Source organism: Botrytis cinerea, chromosome 12 (genome assembly GCF_000143535.2).
Source record: "Botrytis cinerea B05.10 chromosome 12, complete sequence".
NCBI classification, from domain to species: domain Eukaryota; kingdom Fungi; phylum Ascomycota; class Leotiomycetes; order Helotiales; family Sclerotiniaceae; genus Botrytis; species Botrytis cinerea.
Window position 1 is genome coordinate 1,104,589 of NC_037321.1, and position 13,257 is coordinate 1,117,845.

At 44.9% G+C, this 13,257-nt stretch overlaps 1 protein-coding gene across 1 annotated transcript; it reads left to right on the forward strand.

Annotated features, from left to right (window-relative positions):
* The first annotated feature begins 339 nt into the window (after positions 1-339).
* BCIN_12g03210 (hypothetical protein) lies at positions 340-4,770 on the forward strand. The gene is made up of 11 exons (XM_024696366.1): positions 340-1,487; positions 1,538-2,666; positions 2,717-2,976; positions 3,031-3,109; positions 3,232-3,317; positions 3,372-3,459; positions 3,551-3,815; positions 3,865-3,951; positions 4,006-4,121; positions 4,169-4,222; positions 4,293-4,770. The coding sequence occupies exons 1-11, from the start codon at positions 1,010-1,012 to the stop codon at positions 4,378-4,380; spliced, it is 2,730 nt and encodes a 909-aa protein (XP_024552174.1). The 5' UTR covers positions 340-1,009; the 3' UTR covers positions 4,381-4,770.
* The last annotated feature ends 8,487 nt before the right edge of the window (positions 4,771-13,257 follow it).

Genomic DNA, 13,257 nt, shown 5'->3' on the forward strand with positions numbered 1-13,257 from the left:
TGTGAATTTTGACGTGATAAGTGAGTTTATGAATGGTTCGGTAATCCCATTCAGCAGTTCGCAGATGCAAAGAAAAGGTAAATAGTTGTAATGCAGGAGAAAAGACATGGAGCCCGAAGGCGGAGGCGAGCCCACTAATATTTATGACCACGATTGACGAATAAAGGTTGGCTGTCATACTTGTAGGAACTACCACAAGATTCCTAATGGACAGTATATCGAAGGATGGATACTAGACTCTCGTAAGATAAATTGCCCAAGAACGTGTATGCGTTATAGTTCGCTGTAACAAATTAGCTTCACCAAAACATCGCTAACAGTGTTTGGCTAGACGTTCCTGATTTGCTCCTGTGTATATATCATATTGCTAATGGTACTCAACCAAACTCCTTGCATGTGATAGACGAAGATGAAGATACACAATAGTAGCATATGCCCAGGAAACTTGGAAGCTTTCAAATAATGAACGGCATGGCAAACGGGCTCATACAATTACATACATAATGGGTACAAATGCATCGGGTGCTGCAACAGGTCCAAATATGAATGAACAACACCTTGAAGACAATCGAATACCTAGATACGATGCCAGCCATTTGGATGTATTATTTATTCAACGAAGCGAGCGCGAACTCAATCAGGAGATATGTAATATCGGTGAAGTCTCTAGAAAATTCATGTGTTTTCTAAGACATACATGCTCGTGCATGTATGGTGTTGTTGTTGGTGGGGAATAAAAAAACAGCGAACGGAAAAGGAATCGAGTCCCGCCATTTTTACACCATCACGTAACCATCCATCCACTCCGTACACACACCATGACGAACCTCGGCTCCTTATCTCCTCTACCTCGACTGAAGCTCGCATCATTGATGAAGCATTCTTGCCACAAAGCCATTAATTATATACCATATACTATTGAGAACGATTAACATCAACCAATCTCCAACTTTATCGCATTTACAACATACACACATTTATCACCAAACACACTGTCTCCAACATCAAGATGGGTCCTGCGAAGACCGCAAATTTACCCATTATTCCCTTGGTGAAAGGGACCGTTCTACTCCCTGGAATAGTCCTTCGCATTCCAGTGTCTGGTCAACGAACGGATATTCCAGCTTTGCTCTCTGGCGTTTATAGCAGAGCTGCTTCGACTACACCGAGTCAGCCATTGGACAGTGTCCATATCGCCTGCGTTCCTTTGAACTCGTCCTTTCTCACTCAGGATGGGCAAAAGATGATTACTGGAAATGAGCAAACCCCGCAACCCAGAGAACGATTAGATGTTAAGCCATCGCGAGCCACGAAGGATGACCTGTTTGGATATGGAGTGGCTGCTAAGATATCGGGCGTTGAAGGCACAACTGGTCGTTCCGGGGAATTCGCCTTGTTGGTTGAGGGTGTAGCCAGGATCAAGCTGGATAGCATAACACAGGAGAAGCCATTCCTCGAGGGAGAAGTTACATATTTATACGATGAAGGTACGGAGAATTGTGCTGATCGAGACAGGATAATTACTAAACTCTTGCAGATGTGCCTACTGAAGATGTAGCTGTCCAAGGACTTTTCGCACATCTCAAACAATTGTCACGAGACCTTTTGACCCTTTTACGACTTTCATCCCTCCTCCCTCGTACATCTGGTGGGCTTTCCCCAGTACTTGCCCGCCGCCTCGAAGTATACATAGCAAAGAAGGATATATCGGACGCCGGAACTCTGGCAGATTTCATGGTGAATGTGGTTGAAGCATCGTTGGAGGAAAAGTTACTGGTTTTAGCAGCGCTCTCAACTAAGGATCGCCTTGAGCGAGCAATCCTTTTGCTTGAACGTCAAGTCAGCACTATCAAAAACAACGTCAAAATAACAACAGTCACAACCTCCAACATCCCTGCAAACATAGATATCGATCAATTTAATAAAGTAAATGGACATCGTATGCGAAGACTATCAATATCGGGCGCGCCACTGCCTCCCAGTATGGCAGGTAATGGTGGGTCTCAGGATGATGATCAAGAACCGGATGAAATGGAGGAGCTTAAGAAAAAGATCGATGGCGCAAAGATGTCCCCTGAAGCAGCCAAAGTCGCCGACCGAGAATTGAAGAGATTGAAGAAAATGTCACCAGCTCAAGCAGAGTATCAAGTGTGTCGGAATTATCTGGAGAATTTGATTGAGATACCGTGGTCCGAGATGACTGAAGATCAACTTGGCGTCGATACATTATCGAGGGCTCGCAAACAACTTAATGATGATCATTATGGGCTGGAAAAGGTCAAGAAGAGATTGCTTGAGTATTTGGCGGTTCTCAAACTCAAGCAAAGTATCAATGACGATGTCAATTCACAACTTGCCAAAGCAAACGAAGAAGATTCAACTGCTAAGGTTGAAATTCTCAAAAGTAAGAGGACAATTGACAAATCGCCAATTCTGCTCCTTGTCGGCCCTCCTGGAGTGGGCAAGACTAGTCTGGCAAAGTCAATTGCTACTGCGTTAGGACGAAAATTCCATCGGATCTCTCTCGGCGGCGTTAGGGACGAGGCGGAAATTCGAGGTCACCGCAGAACATACGTGGCAGCAATGCCCGGCTTGATAGTGAATGGCCTGAAAAAGGTCGGTGTGGCGAATCCTGTCTTTCTGCTTGATGAAATTGACAAGGTTGGGTAAGTAACGTTGTTGTGTGTAGGCATTCCTGTAGCTGACTCTTTTGTAGCACTTCTAACTTTCATGGCGACCCCTCGGCTGCCATGCTTGAGGTTCTAGACCCAGAACAAAATCATACATTCACAGATCACTATGTCAACATACCAATCGATCTTAGCAAAGTTCTTTTTATTGCCACCGCGAACAGTCTAGATACTATCCCGCCACCATTACTTGATCGTATGGAAACTATTAGCTTGTCAGGATACACGACACTTGAGAAAAGACATATCGCTTCGCAGCATCTAATCCCAAAGCAGATTCGCACTAGTAAGCCTTCATAATCAGCTGAGAACATTGTATTCGGCCACTGACGCTGTGTAGATGGGCTCGGAGATGGACAAGTCGAGTTCACCCAAGATGTTGTGTCCAAGATCATCGAATCCTACACTCGTGAATCAGGGTAAGCATTGATGGCCCTAAATACCTCTTTTCTATAGACCGAATCATCCCCAACGTTACTAGTATAATCTTGCCACTGTCAAAACTCATTTCAGTAACGTCACTGACCACCTAAACCCCTAGTGTCCGTAACCTTGAGCGAGAGATTGGATCTGTATGTCGTGCCAAGGCGGTAGAATATGCGGAGGCGAAGGACTCGGGACATACGGGTAGAGGCTCTTTCCGCATGATCCCTAGCTAGCGAATACTGATCAGTTCTACAGAAAAATACAACCCAAAGTTATCTGTGGAAGACATCGAGGAAATTCTGGGTATTGAGAAATTTGATGAAGAAATTGCCGAAAAGACGAGGTCTGCCCCCCATCTACTATCTTTGGTCTTCGAAATCGAGACTATTTTCCTCAAGCTCTTGTAAAGATGTAAACACTAACTCCAAGAATAGCCGACCAGGGATAGTTACAGGTCTCGTGGCCTATAGTTCTGGTGGGAACGGTAGTATTCTTTTCATCGAAGTGGCCGATATGCCAGGGAGCGGTAGCGTGCAGCTAACAGGGAAATTGGGCGACGTACTAAAAGAAAGTGTCGAGGTAGCACTAAGCTGGGTAAAAGCTCATGCGTACGAGTTGGGTCTGACGCATGACCCATCGGAGAACATCATGAAGAAGCGGAGTATTCATGTGCACTGTCCTTCAGGGGCTATCCCAAAGGTTTGCTTTCCCATGATGCTGTGTTATAATCCGCTAATGAATTGACCAGGATGGCCCATCTGCCGGTATGGCACACACTATTGCACTTATTTCGTTGTTTTCCGGCAAGCCTGTGCCCCCAACTATGGCAATGACGGCAAGTCTTAGTATGCAATACTCGTATGTTCACGGACACTAATATCTTCTATAGGGTGAGATCTCATTGCGTGGACGTGTTACTGCCGTAGGAGGTATCAAAGAGAAGCTCATTGGAGCTCTCCGTGCGGGTGTGAAGACTGTATTATTACCAGCACACAATAGAAAGGAGTAGGTATCTCGTCTTTCAACTTAGCCAGCACGCTAACACTATTTAGTATCAAAGATGTTCCGCAAGAAGTCAAAGATGGCCTGGAGATCATCCACGTCAGGTATGTGCCTCATCTTCTCTATCATCTCACCCATCCATCTGTTATCGTTTGAAGACTAACATGCCACTAGGCACATCTGGGAAGCAATGCGATACGTCTGGCCTGAAGCACATTGGCCGGGAGAGGAGAATTTCGCGGGTATTGAAAGTCGTTTATGATTCTGATAATCATATCAGATCCGAAATCTCCCGGCGGCACCGTGTTGTGTAATCTTGACAGAAATTGTCCGCTGATAAATTGCCTTTTTCTCGCTTCCTTGAAATGATATGATCACAGTTGGCGTTTCGAGCTGAAGCACAGAGTATGTAATCTACTATTATCTTGTGTATATTTGTTTTATTTTTGGCGCGCGTTTGGGTACGGGGCTACTTGCTGGAGGGCGTTGTGTTGTATAATTTAGGGGCTCAAAAATCATCATACCTGTATAGGCAGTCGCCACTCTTTTCAAAACGAATCGCAAGATTTAAATAGAAATCTGTAGAATTGGTATTATATTGTCATTCAAATCGGCAGTACTTGCACTCTGTGAAATTGATGAAAACCTGCCATCAGGCTAGGGAAGTTCTGCTTTCCTAGAATAGTGTCTGTACAAGATTTAAATGTTGAATTATCTCAAGGGGTTTTGGGGTTATCTGGAGAGAAATTTGAAATGCATCAGGCATCTCATTTAGTATTTCAATGTTTAAGTGTTTAGTGGGTATTGACTTAGTAAAGTTGGAAGTCACTGAAGATAATTTTCAAAAAGTATCTTAAGACCACCAAAAGCACTACAATAAAATCATTTCGAATAGTATCATAAACAGTTCTGCCTCTTCCTCATCACAACTCGATTGATAATTAATGATGTCATTCAAATGAGATAAATAGTTATTATTGGTATAGTTAGTGATATGATTATTTGCAGAATCCCAATATCGAAAGGGGAAGAAAAGAGAAGAGAAGAAACCGTTGGAAAGGCCGTAAAGTTTATTTTGCAGTATTTTTTTTTCTTCTTTTTTTCTTTCTTTCCTTCTTTCTTTTATGTTGAGTGTGGTAGGATAGGATATGATGGGATAAGATGAATCAATGTATAAGCACGGAAATAACGGATTGCAAACACGGGAGAGAGGAGGGAAGGGGCGTAGGTACGTACCTCGTCTCTCTATATATATGATGGTACGAAGGTACGAAGGTACATGGTGGGTATACAGAGTGGCACGGAGAGCTGGGGGGTGGGACGAGATTGGATAGGATGGCTGTGAGATACATAAGATGTGTAGGAGGTGGGTTGTGTAGATGTGGGTAGCCGGGGAGTTTGATGCGGTGGATGGAGGTGCTGGGGACTGGTTGGTGCAGACGGGCTGGGGTGGTGATGAGGGGGATTCATAGTGTGCGGGTTTACGGGCTTTTCTTTCGTGAGAGGTGTGGGGTTATGGTGGGTGGTGTGGATGAGTGATTGATGGATGGGGAGGGTAGCATGGTGGCTGGGATGAAGGGATGAATAGATAAATAGATGGATGGATGGGGTTGGGAGCCAGGAGGTCGGTGTTCGGGTGCGAGCTCCGAGACCGGTGGGTGAGAGTGTGAGTTGATGAGGGGTTGAAATGTAGAATGTGGGTTGATGGGCGAGGGAAAGGTTAGGCTAGCTAGATGGACGGATTCGTGTATATGTGCAGATGGACGAAATCCCCGTTTCGAACCCTCACGTGCGGTATTACTTACTTGCATGTATGCATGAGTTCTGGAACACGAGAAAATGGGATTAGGGATTTGGTATGTGGATATGGAGGGAAGGGAAGGGAAGGGGAGCTTGCTATGTGTGTGTGTATGCATGTAATCCATCGTAGTATATGACATGTAGGGAGTGATACTACGGTATGGATAATTCAACACTCGCAGATGTGTTTGAAATTGCTATATGCAATGCAATGTAATGTAATGTCATGCACATCATGTATCCTTCATGCTACTGTGTGTTTTTATGTTTAGCGTCAGGATGTCATGTTTGCGTGGTGAGCTATGCTTTTTAGGGATATTTGTAGAAGGGAAAAGAAAATCGAGTTTGGAGCTTGGTTTCTGGGGTCTGGAGATGTGTATGTGGATGTGTGTGTGTGTATGTATGTATGTATGTTGTGCTAGGTACGTGAAATCAGGGAAGGGGTAGGGAGAAAAGGAAGGCTTGGGATATACGTAAGTATGTACTAGACATACATACATAGTACATATTACATACAAGGTACCATTTGGAAGTGACCGCCAGGAATGAAATGATGATTAGTCGCTGGGATTGTGCAGCGGTGGTATTCGGTGAGATGGCTGGGGGTACGGTAGGTTGAACACGGAGTTGGTTGTGCGTGGGAATCTCGCTGAAGAGGGTGTGCACTGTGAATTATTACGAGAATGAGTAGGTTGAGGAGCTGGCTGGAATCGATTGTGATGTAGGTATGTGTTCCTTTGTGGTATTATATTACATATGAATATTATAAGAGATTGTGTCGAAATATCTCCACGCTCCTGAAGTTCTGCGCATTTCTTCACACGAACGAGATTAGCAATGCAAAATTACAAAATGTAAGATTGCACTTCCTTAGCCCAAGAAGTCGATTACACAAGTTCCCACAACTCGGTGAGTCGTAGCGCACTTTTCAAGTTTTGGATATCTACATTACATGCATATATACATATATCACGCATCACAAGCGAAGGAGGATTTCTCAAAGCTCTCTAACTAACCCCTTCCCTCTCCCATGCAGGAAAGAAATTAGATTCTTCTGCATGGCGACACAGAACTACGACAGGGAAGTTCGGCATGTTCCTGATGTTGGTGTATCTATTGATGAGGAGGATCGGACGGCAGCGGGGTGGTTGCAGAGATTTCGGGTGTGTGCAGTTGTGCTTGAGGCTGAGGGGACAGAGAGAGATGGGTTAGAGATGGTGGGAAATATTGGGATTCATCGTTAGGTAGCTGGAATACTTTGGGATGGTTTACAGTCAATACATTTGCATGTATGATGGAATCTACAAGATTTTGTACGAAGCAGACAAGTCAAAAGATATCGTTCGTGGGGTGAAAGGTCGTTGAACATGGTACTATATGAGGATCTACTTGATGCCTGTCTCTTGAATTATCCTTTGAGAAGTTCAAAGAAAGTGTGAAGTATGTGGCGCAATCTCATCAGATTATCTTCCACACACCGACGTTCATCATTAGGGAGAGCGCCCAATATGGGATCCGAGAGCAGAGAACCTCCAATACTATCTCTGATTTCGTCTCACCACGTGCAAAATAAGAGAAAAACATTTCCACGTTATCACGAATCTAGAGTGACACCAAAAGCCGTACACACATCCACATCAGGCCAGGATTCCCAAAGCGGAAGAGAAGTCGCCCGAACAGGAAGCGTGAGATGATCACATATCTCTCCTTGGAGATTCCTTGATCTCAAAAACCAACGATTGGACGAGAAAACAAGCAATCAAAAATGGCAGCTATGCAGCCGCCAAAAATATATACCTCAAAAGGAGATAGTGAGCATGTCTCGGAATGGCAGAGAGACTGAGACACGTCGGAAAGATGAGAGAAACTGAGACATTAAAAACGCACAATCGGGTGGAACAGTGGAACCTGAGCGCACGAGGATTGCTAGAAACAAATTGGATCGTCACCGGAGGTAATAAATCGGAAGGAGAATATGTGTGTCTTACTTTTTGACAAGACGAAGGGGGTGGAACAACGTGATGGGCTAGTGTCGCGTGGATGCTAATCAAGAATGGGCCAGTCTGGGAAGCAAGCTCAATCATCGCAAGGAAGAGCTCTCGAGTTCTTTGATCCGGCTTCTCGTAAAGATAAACAGTGACGATCGGATGTTAAGGCTTATGCATCGAATAGGGCTAGATGGATCCCTTTGCCTCAATCGCAGCTCTTCTATGGGCGCTGAATGCGACGGGTCTTTCAACAGTGGATGCCGAGACACTAGGAACTCGATTTTGCAACGGACAGAGGTGAGTTGAGTCAGGTAGGCCAGCGGTCTCAGCTAGATTCTCTCAAAGCATGGAAGATCTACTTCAGCTATTGCTCTGCACAAAAATAAAATTTCACTTGCAACTTGCTGAACGTAGTCTGATCGGGTGCTCAACGTAATGCGCACTGAGCGGATGCAGCGGACTAGCGGACTTCGCTTCCGAGAGCTTGAGATGGAAAATTCTTCAGTAGGACTACAACGGGTGGCTCATTAATGATACACTGAGCTGCTCAATGCTTGGATCTAGCACTGGTTGTACGAGACAGACACTCTACTTGGAACATATATACTACATAGCGGGTGGTTGTAACTGTAGGAGGCATCACTTGCGACGGCAAACGTCATGCCTTCTCCGATCGAACGAGTCTTGACTCAGACGATGGCTTGATTCCAGATGAAGAATCGGCATGTTCCATGGATAAGAGAGGATTCAATTGGACGCACGCGATAATTGAGTCCTTGATGGGTGTTCATAGTTTTGCAAGTGACATGGGCTGGGATATAGGTTCGCTCTTGATGATGATCTGCCGGAATATTTTAAACCAATATTAAGCATTGACAGCGCTAGTAGCGGGGTTTCCCCGTAAAGCTCTTCGGAGTTACGACTGCATAACAAAGCTCCTAACTGGATCCTCAGGGCTAAAGACGGTGCATTATTGCAGGTGGCGAACTCTGGTTTGCCTTGTTGAGAGGACATGTATACGATTCAATCCTCGAAATCATGACGAGCTCTTCGATGTCACTGTGTTGCAGGACATGAAATGAAAAAGAAGTTAGCGCACTAACTTCACCAAGCGCGTCCGATATTCAAAGTTGACAAGCGGCATGTTTGATACCTATATCTTTATGGTTCTCCTCTATCGAAAGTTCTGGGACACTATCAGCGTCCGTTCACCTCTAGGCTCTCGCTCACAACTCCAGCCGTCAGCCTATCAATCGCCATGCAACGTGTTAGCCACCGCTATGATCCCACGCATCTCGCTAACTGCACCCCATCAACCATTAAAGCGGAGAATTTCATGGATCAAGCCCGAGAGCCGTTCGAAGATACCTGCACGATTCGTCCGAAAAGACGTGTAGTGTGGCTCAGCAGTGACTGCATCTCCGTTTTAGGTTCCCGATGTGTCAAGTCGGTAGTGCAAACTATAAAATTGATTGGCATTCAATAGATGCCAATAGGTCATGATAAGATATCCTTACTTGGATCGTTTTCGTTTTTTCACCGTGTATGTATAAGACGGCTGAGGTTATTCTTTTTTACCGGTCTTATAGACCATAATGTATAGTGGCGATATTATAAGCCCGTCTGACGAGCAATGAATAGACAAGATCGGTAACCGACCGGTAAAGCGTCATCATGCTTATGGCCAAATCCAGAGATAAAGTAGTAGAGAATCGTGAGATATGTCGTTGATATGCAGCTGGAGAACCATTATAGTCAGCCTCACCCCCACTCCCCACTCGTTCATACTCATGTGCTCAACGCAATATGCAAGCCTTATATGATCAGGCTAATGATCTCCCCCCATAGAGAATTTAGCCAACTTCGGCAGCCTTCAACCCTAAATACCCGTCCGCATATCTTGTCTACGACTTTTAGACCGGTCCCAAACTTTTAAACTCTCGGCAATCCCGATCCATTTTCTTCTCTTCAAACCCCGAAGAAGGACTCGTGGCTGTAAGATGGCGTGCGATAGTCCAGCCTTCAAATGTATTGGCTTGCCTTGACATGATAACCAGAGAAGCCTCTTTTTCTCCCCCCTGTAAAATGTTGAAGGTGGTCATAAATTTCTACACGCAGTGTGGACGTTGGCTACTGTCTCTCGACTTTATACGGCGCACAGATAGACGTTCGCAGGTCTGCCAAGGGACTTAGCGGAGCATCATCTTCCCGTCATGTTTAGACTTCTCCAGAGACTCTAGTTTTCAGTAGCGGGTAGATAATTGAATAATAAAATCTACAGTCACTGAATCCGCGATCTAAAATTAGCCCACTATCATACACGTACAGATTGACAAGATTTCGATTGATCCAGTCAAGTGCGGACGCAGAGCCCGCATTGATCTCCTCGCCAATCGGGAAGTTCAAACATGTACCGGTACTGTAGCATCATGCTTTTCATGATCGTCAGCTACAGACGCTTTTCGCTACCTACCGTGACTGACTATCATTATTCCATGCAGATCATAGCATAGCAGGACAATTTCATCACAGTCTGGACCAGATTGTTGGATGAGAATGGTAGCCAAAGAACTCTTTTGCCTATGGATTATTGTCGCCGTAAGATATACGTATGCGTACCTCCCAAGTAACTTGGCCATGTCTAAGTACCTGCAGTCTTTTTCTCGTGGTCTTGATTCGTGCGTTGCTACCCCCATTTCGAGATGCAACCAATGGGACAAGACAAGACAGATATTCATCATCAATGTATCATTAGCAGGTGCCGTACTTAATAGATCTTCTTTTGGAAATTTACAGCAAAAGAAGTCATATGATTGTAGTTGACCAGGGAGAGGCTCGAGTGCGAACGGGTTACTAGGTAATTCTCCGCTGAAGCGCTTGAAATGAGATCTATCATGCTTTCATATGTACTGCAATTTCAATGCTCCCCGCATTTCCAAACACTCCAGCCAATGATTTGTTGACTTATCAAGCCAACTCCTTCTCTCTCGGGTAGCGGTCCCAATAGCCCTCGTTGAAGATCATTTTATCCATATCAATGTACCCTTCTGGACGTTTCGCATTACGGATTACCAAGGGATGAGTGAGCTTACTGTCCACGTCAGACAATGGTGCTGAACAATGTTTGGAACCGATTCTCTGCAATATACCTCTCATTTCGATACAGTAATCAACCAACACACTAGCAAGCTTCATCCGGAAGAAATGCAACGCCGCTAAGATCTAGCAAAAACTCCGAAACTATCATGGACCGAAAGGGCCAAGCGAAAGCGCTACTGCAGGACCTTCGATGGCAATACCAACATTGGAAGGACTTGAGATCGGAAAAGAAAATAGCAAGAAGAGATTCTCTTCTTCATACCAGTGAGTGTTGCGCCGATCAGACAGATGTAGCACAAGTACATGTCATTCCTGTGTGCTCTGTGTAGCTCTGAATCTCGGATCCATATCAGTCCCTAGTATGGAGGCGATGGAGTTGCTGATTGGATGGTGTGAGGGGGAGGGGAAGGAGGGGTGTAGTAAAATATCCCAGGATTTTCGGAACGAGGCCAGAGATTAGATGAGATCTCGTCGGTACAACACCAGTACACACAAACCACCTCACCACCACAGATATGTGTGAAAACCCGGAAAACGGCGCGCTGTAATGATACATGCCATCACAGTTCCCTGGCAGACTCGCAGTGCAGTCGATCTGATCCAGTAATCCTTCCCATTCATTGCAAGGTTGCGAAGGGTCGAGATAAGAGGGGCAGCAGTTATATTACGATGCTCATATAGGCAGGCACAGGGGTTAATCGGCATAGTTCTATGCGAAGAATTCCCAGAACTCATCGAACAACATGCCATGCTTGGCATTTTCACGCTATTCGTATTTCGCACAGTCGACAGAACATCGATGACATAACTGACTAATTCCTTACTACAAAGTTTTCGAGGAGACGGATTAACTTTCGCTCTTAATCACGATGAATGACAAATTGTCAAGACGACTAGGATATGTAATTTGTCTGCACCCATTATTAGCCTTTGAGATAGGTGCAACCCACCTTGCAGGAAACCTTCATCTAAAGCAGCCAACGTTCATGGGCCGAATATATTAATTGCCAGGTCGGGAGATTGATAGGAACGTGCTCAAGCTTCATGTAGCCGGCCTTGAACGTTGAAAATACGACATTCTGGGCTTTGCCGAAACCTAGTTGATCACTGTCCGGTAGCTACATAGGTATTGGCTATAGGTTTGGAGGTTGGTGAGAGAGTACCTGTAGCGACAGTACTGATTTTGTTGGTTAAATTTCGCTTGTGCGGAATAATAGTCTGTGTGGGTTGATGGCCCCCTTGTTCGGGTTTGAAGAATAGCCCCCCTCGCTTTTTGCTTTCCTTCATCGCAATCGGATCTCGTAATACCTGTGCTTCAGTTCGTCTGAATATCAGAGTTTGTGTGAAAGGTCTATTCTCCCGTGGGATCGTGGTCATTCGGAATTACTACCGACTGGATTTGAGAACCGTCTAGAGCTCCTTGGAATCCCAAAGATTGAACATACAAAACCCTATTTAATGAATACAAATCAACGATGAGCTATTTTTCGACCACGCCACCAAAGTCCTTCCATGGCATCCAATCTATTTGCAGAACGGTAGATACGCGGAGTGCTTCATCGGCACGTTAGCCATAATTACCACTCTTCCTGACTCCCTGGAGTGACATTTTTGGGAGCCCCAGATGGGAAGGGAAAAAAAGTTGACACTGTCCAAGCTTCATCAGAATTCCCCTGTCCCCGGAACACGCCCGTTCGTTGTGGTCTACAAGGAAGGGGAATGATTGCATGCATGATGATGCCAAAGTGGCTCGTACCTGGCTTATATTACTGTAATAAACAAGTGAACAATGCTTGAAATAACGTGGTGTCCTGGGTACTCTTGAAGCTTAGCGCTTCCCCGAATCTATACCCCCTTGTTCAGCGATTATTATCAGAGCAGTTATATCCAGTCTCAGGAACTCACCAATCTACCTTGCATTGTCTGATTGTCTGTCTGTGGAAGTCGAGTAGTGACCATCTTTTGACTTTCCCCAAACCGAAAAATAAAAAATAAAAACTCCCCCCAAAATGCATTGTGATGCCCATGACTAAATGTTGACTGATCATACCTGTAAAGAGGATTTGGACTATTGACAGGGCTACTGCATCGAGCCGTTTTCTGTGCTTCTTTTTGATTTTCGAGAGACGATCATGCTGCCTGCGCGCCCGAGAGCTGTCACAAGTTTCCCCAAGAGTCATGGATGGACGATATTCCAAATTGATGAACAGTGAATCTCGAGACAAGTTTAATGAATTCCAACGCACTATTTT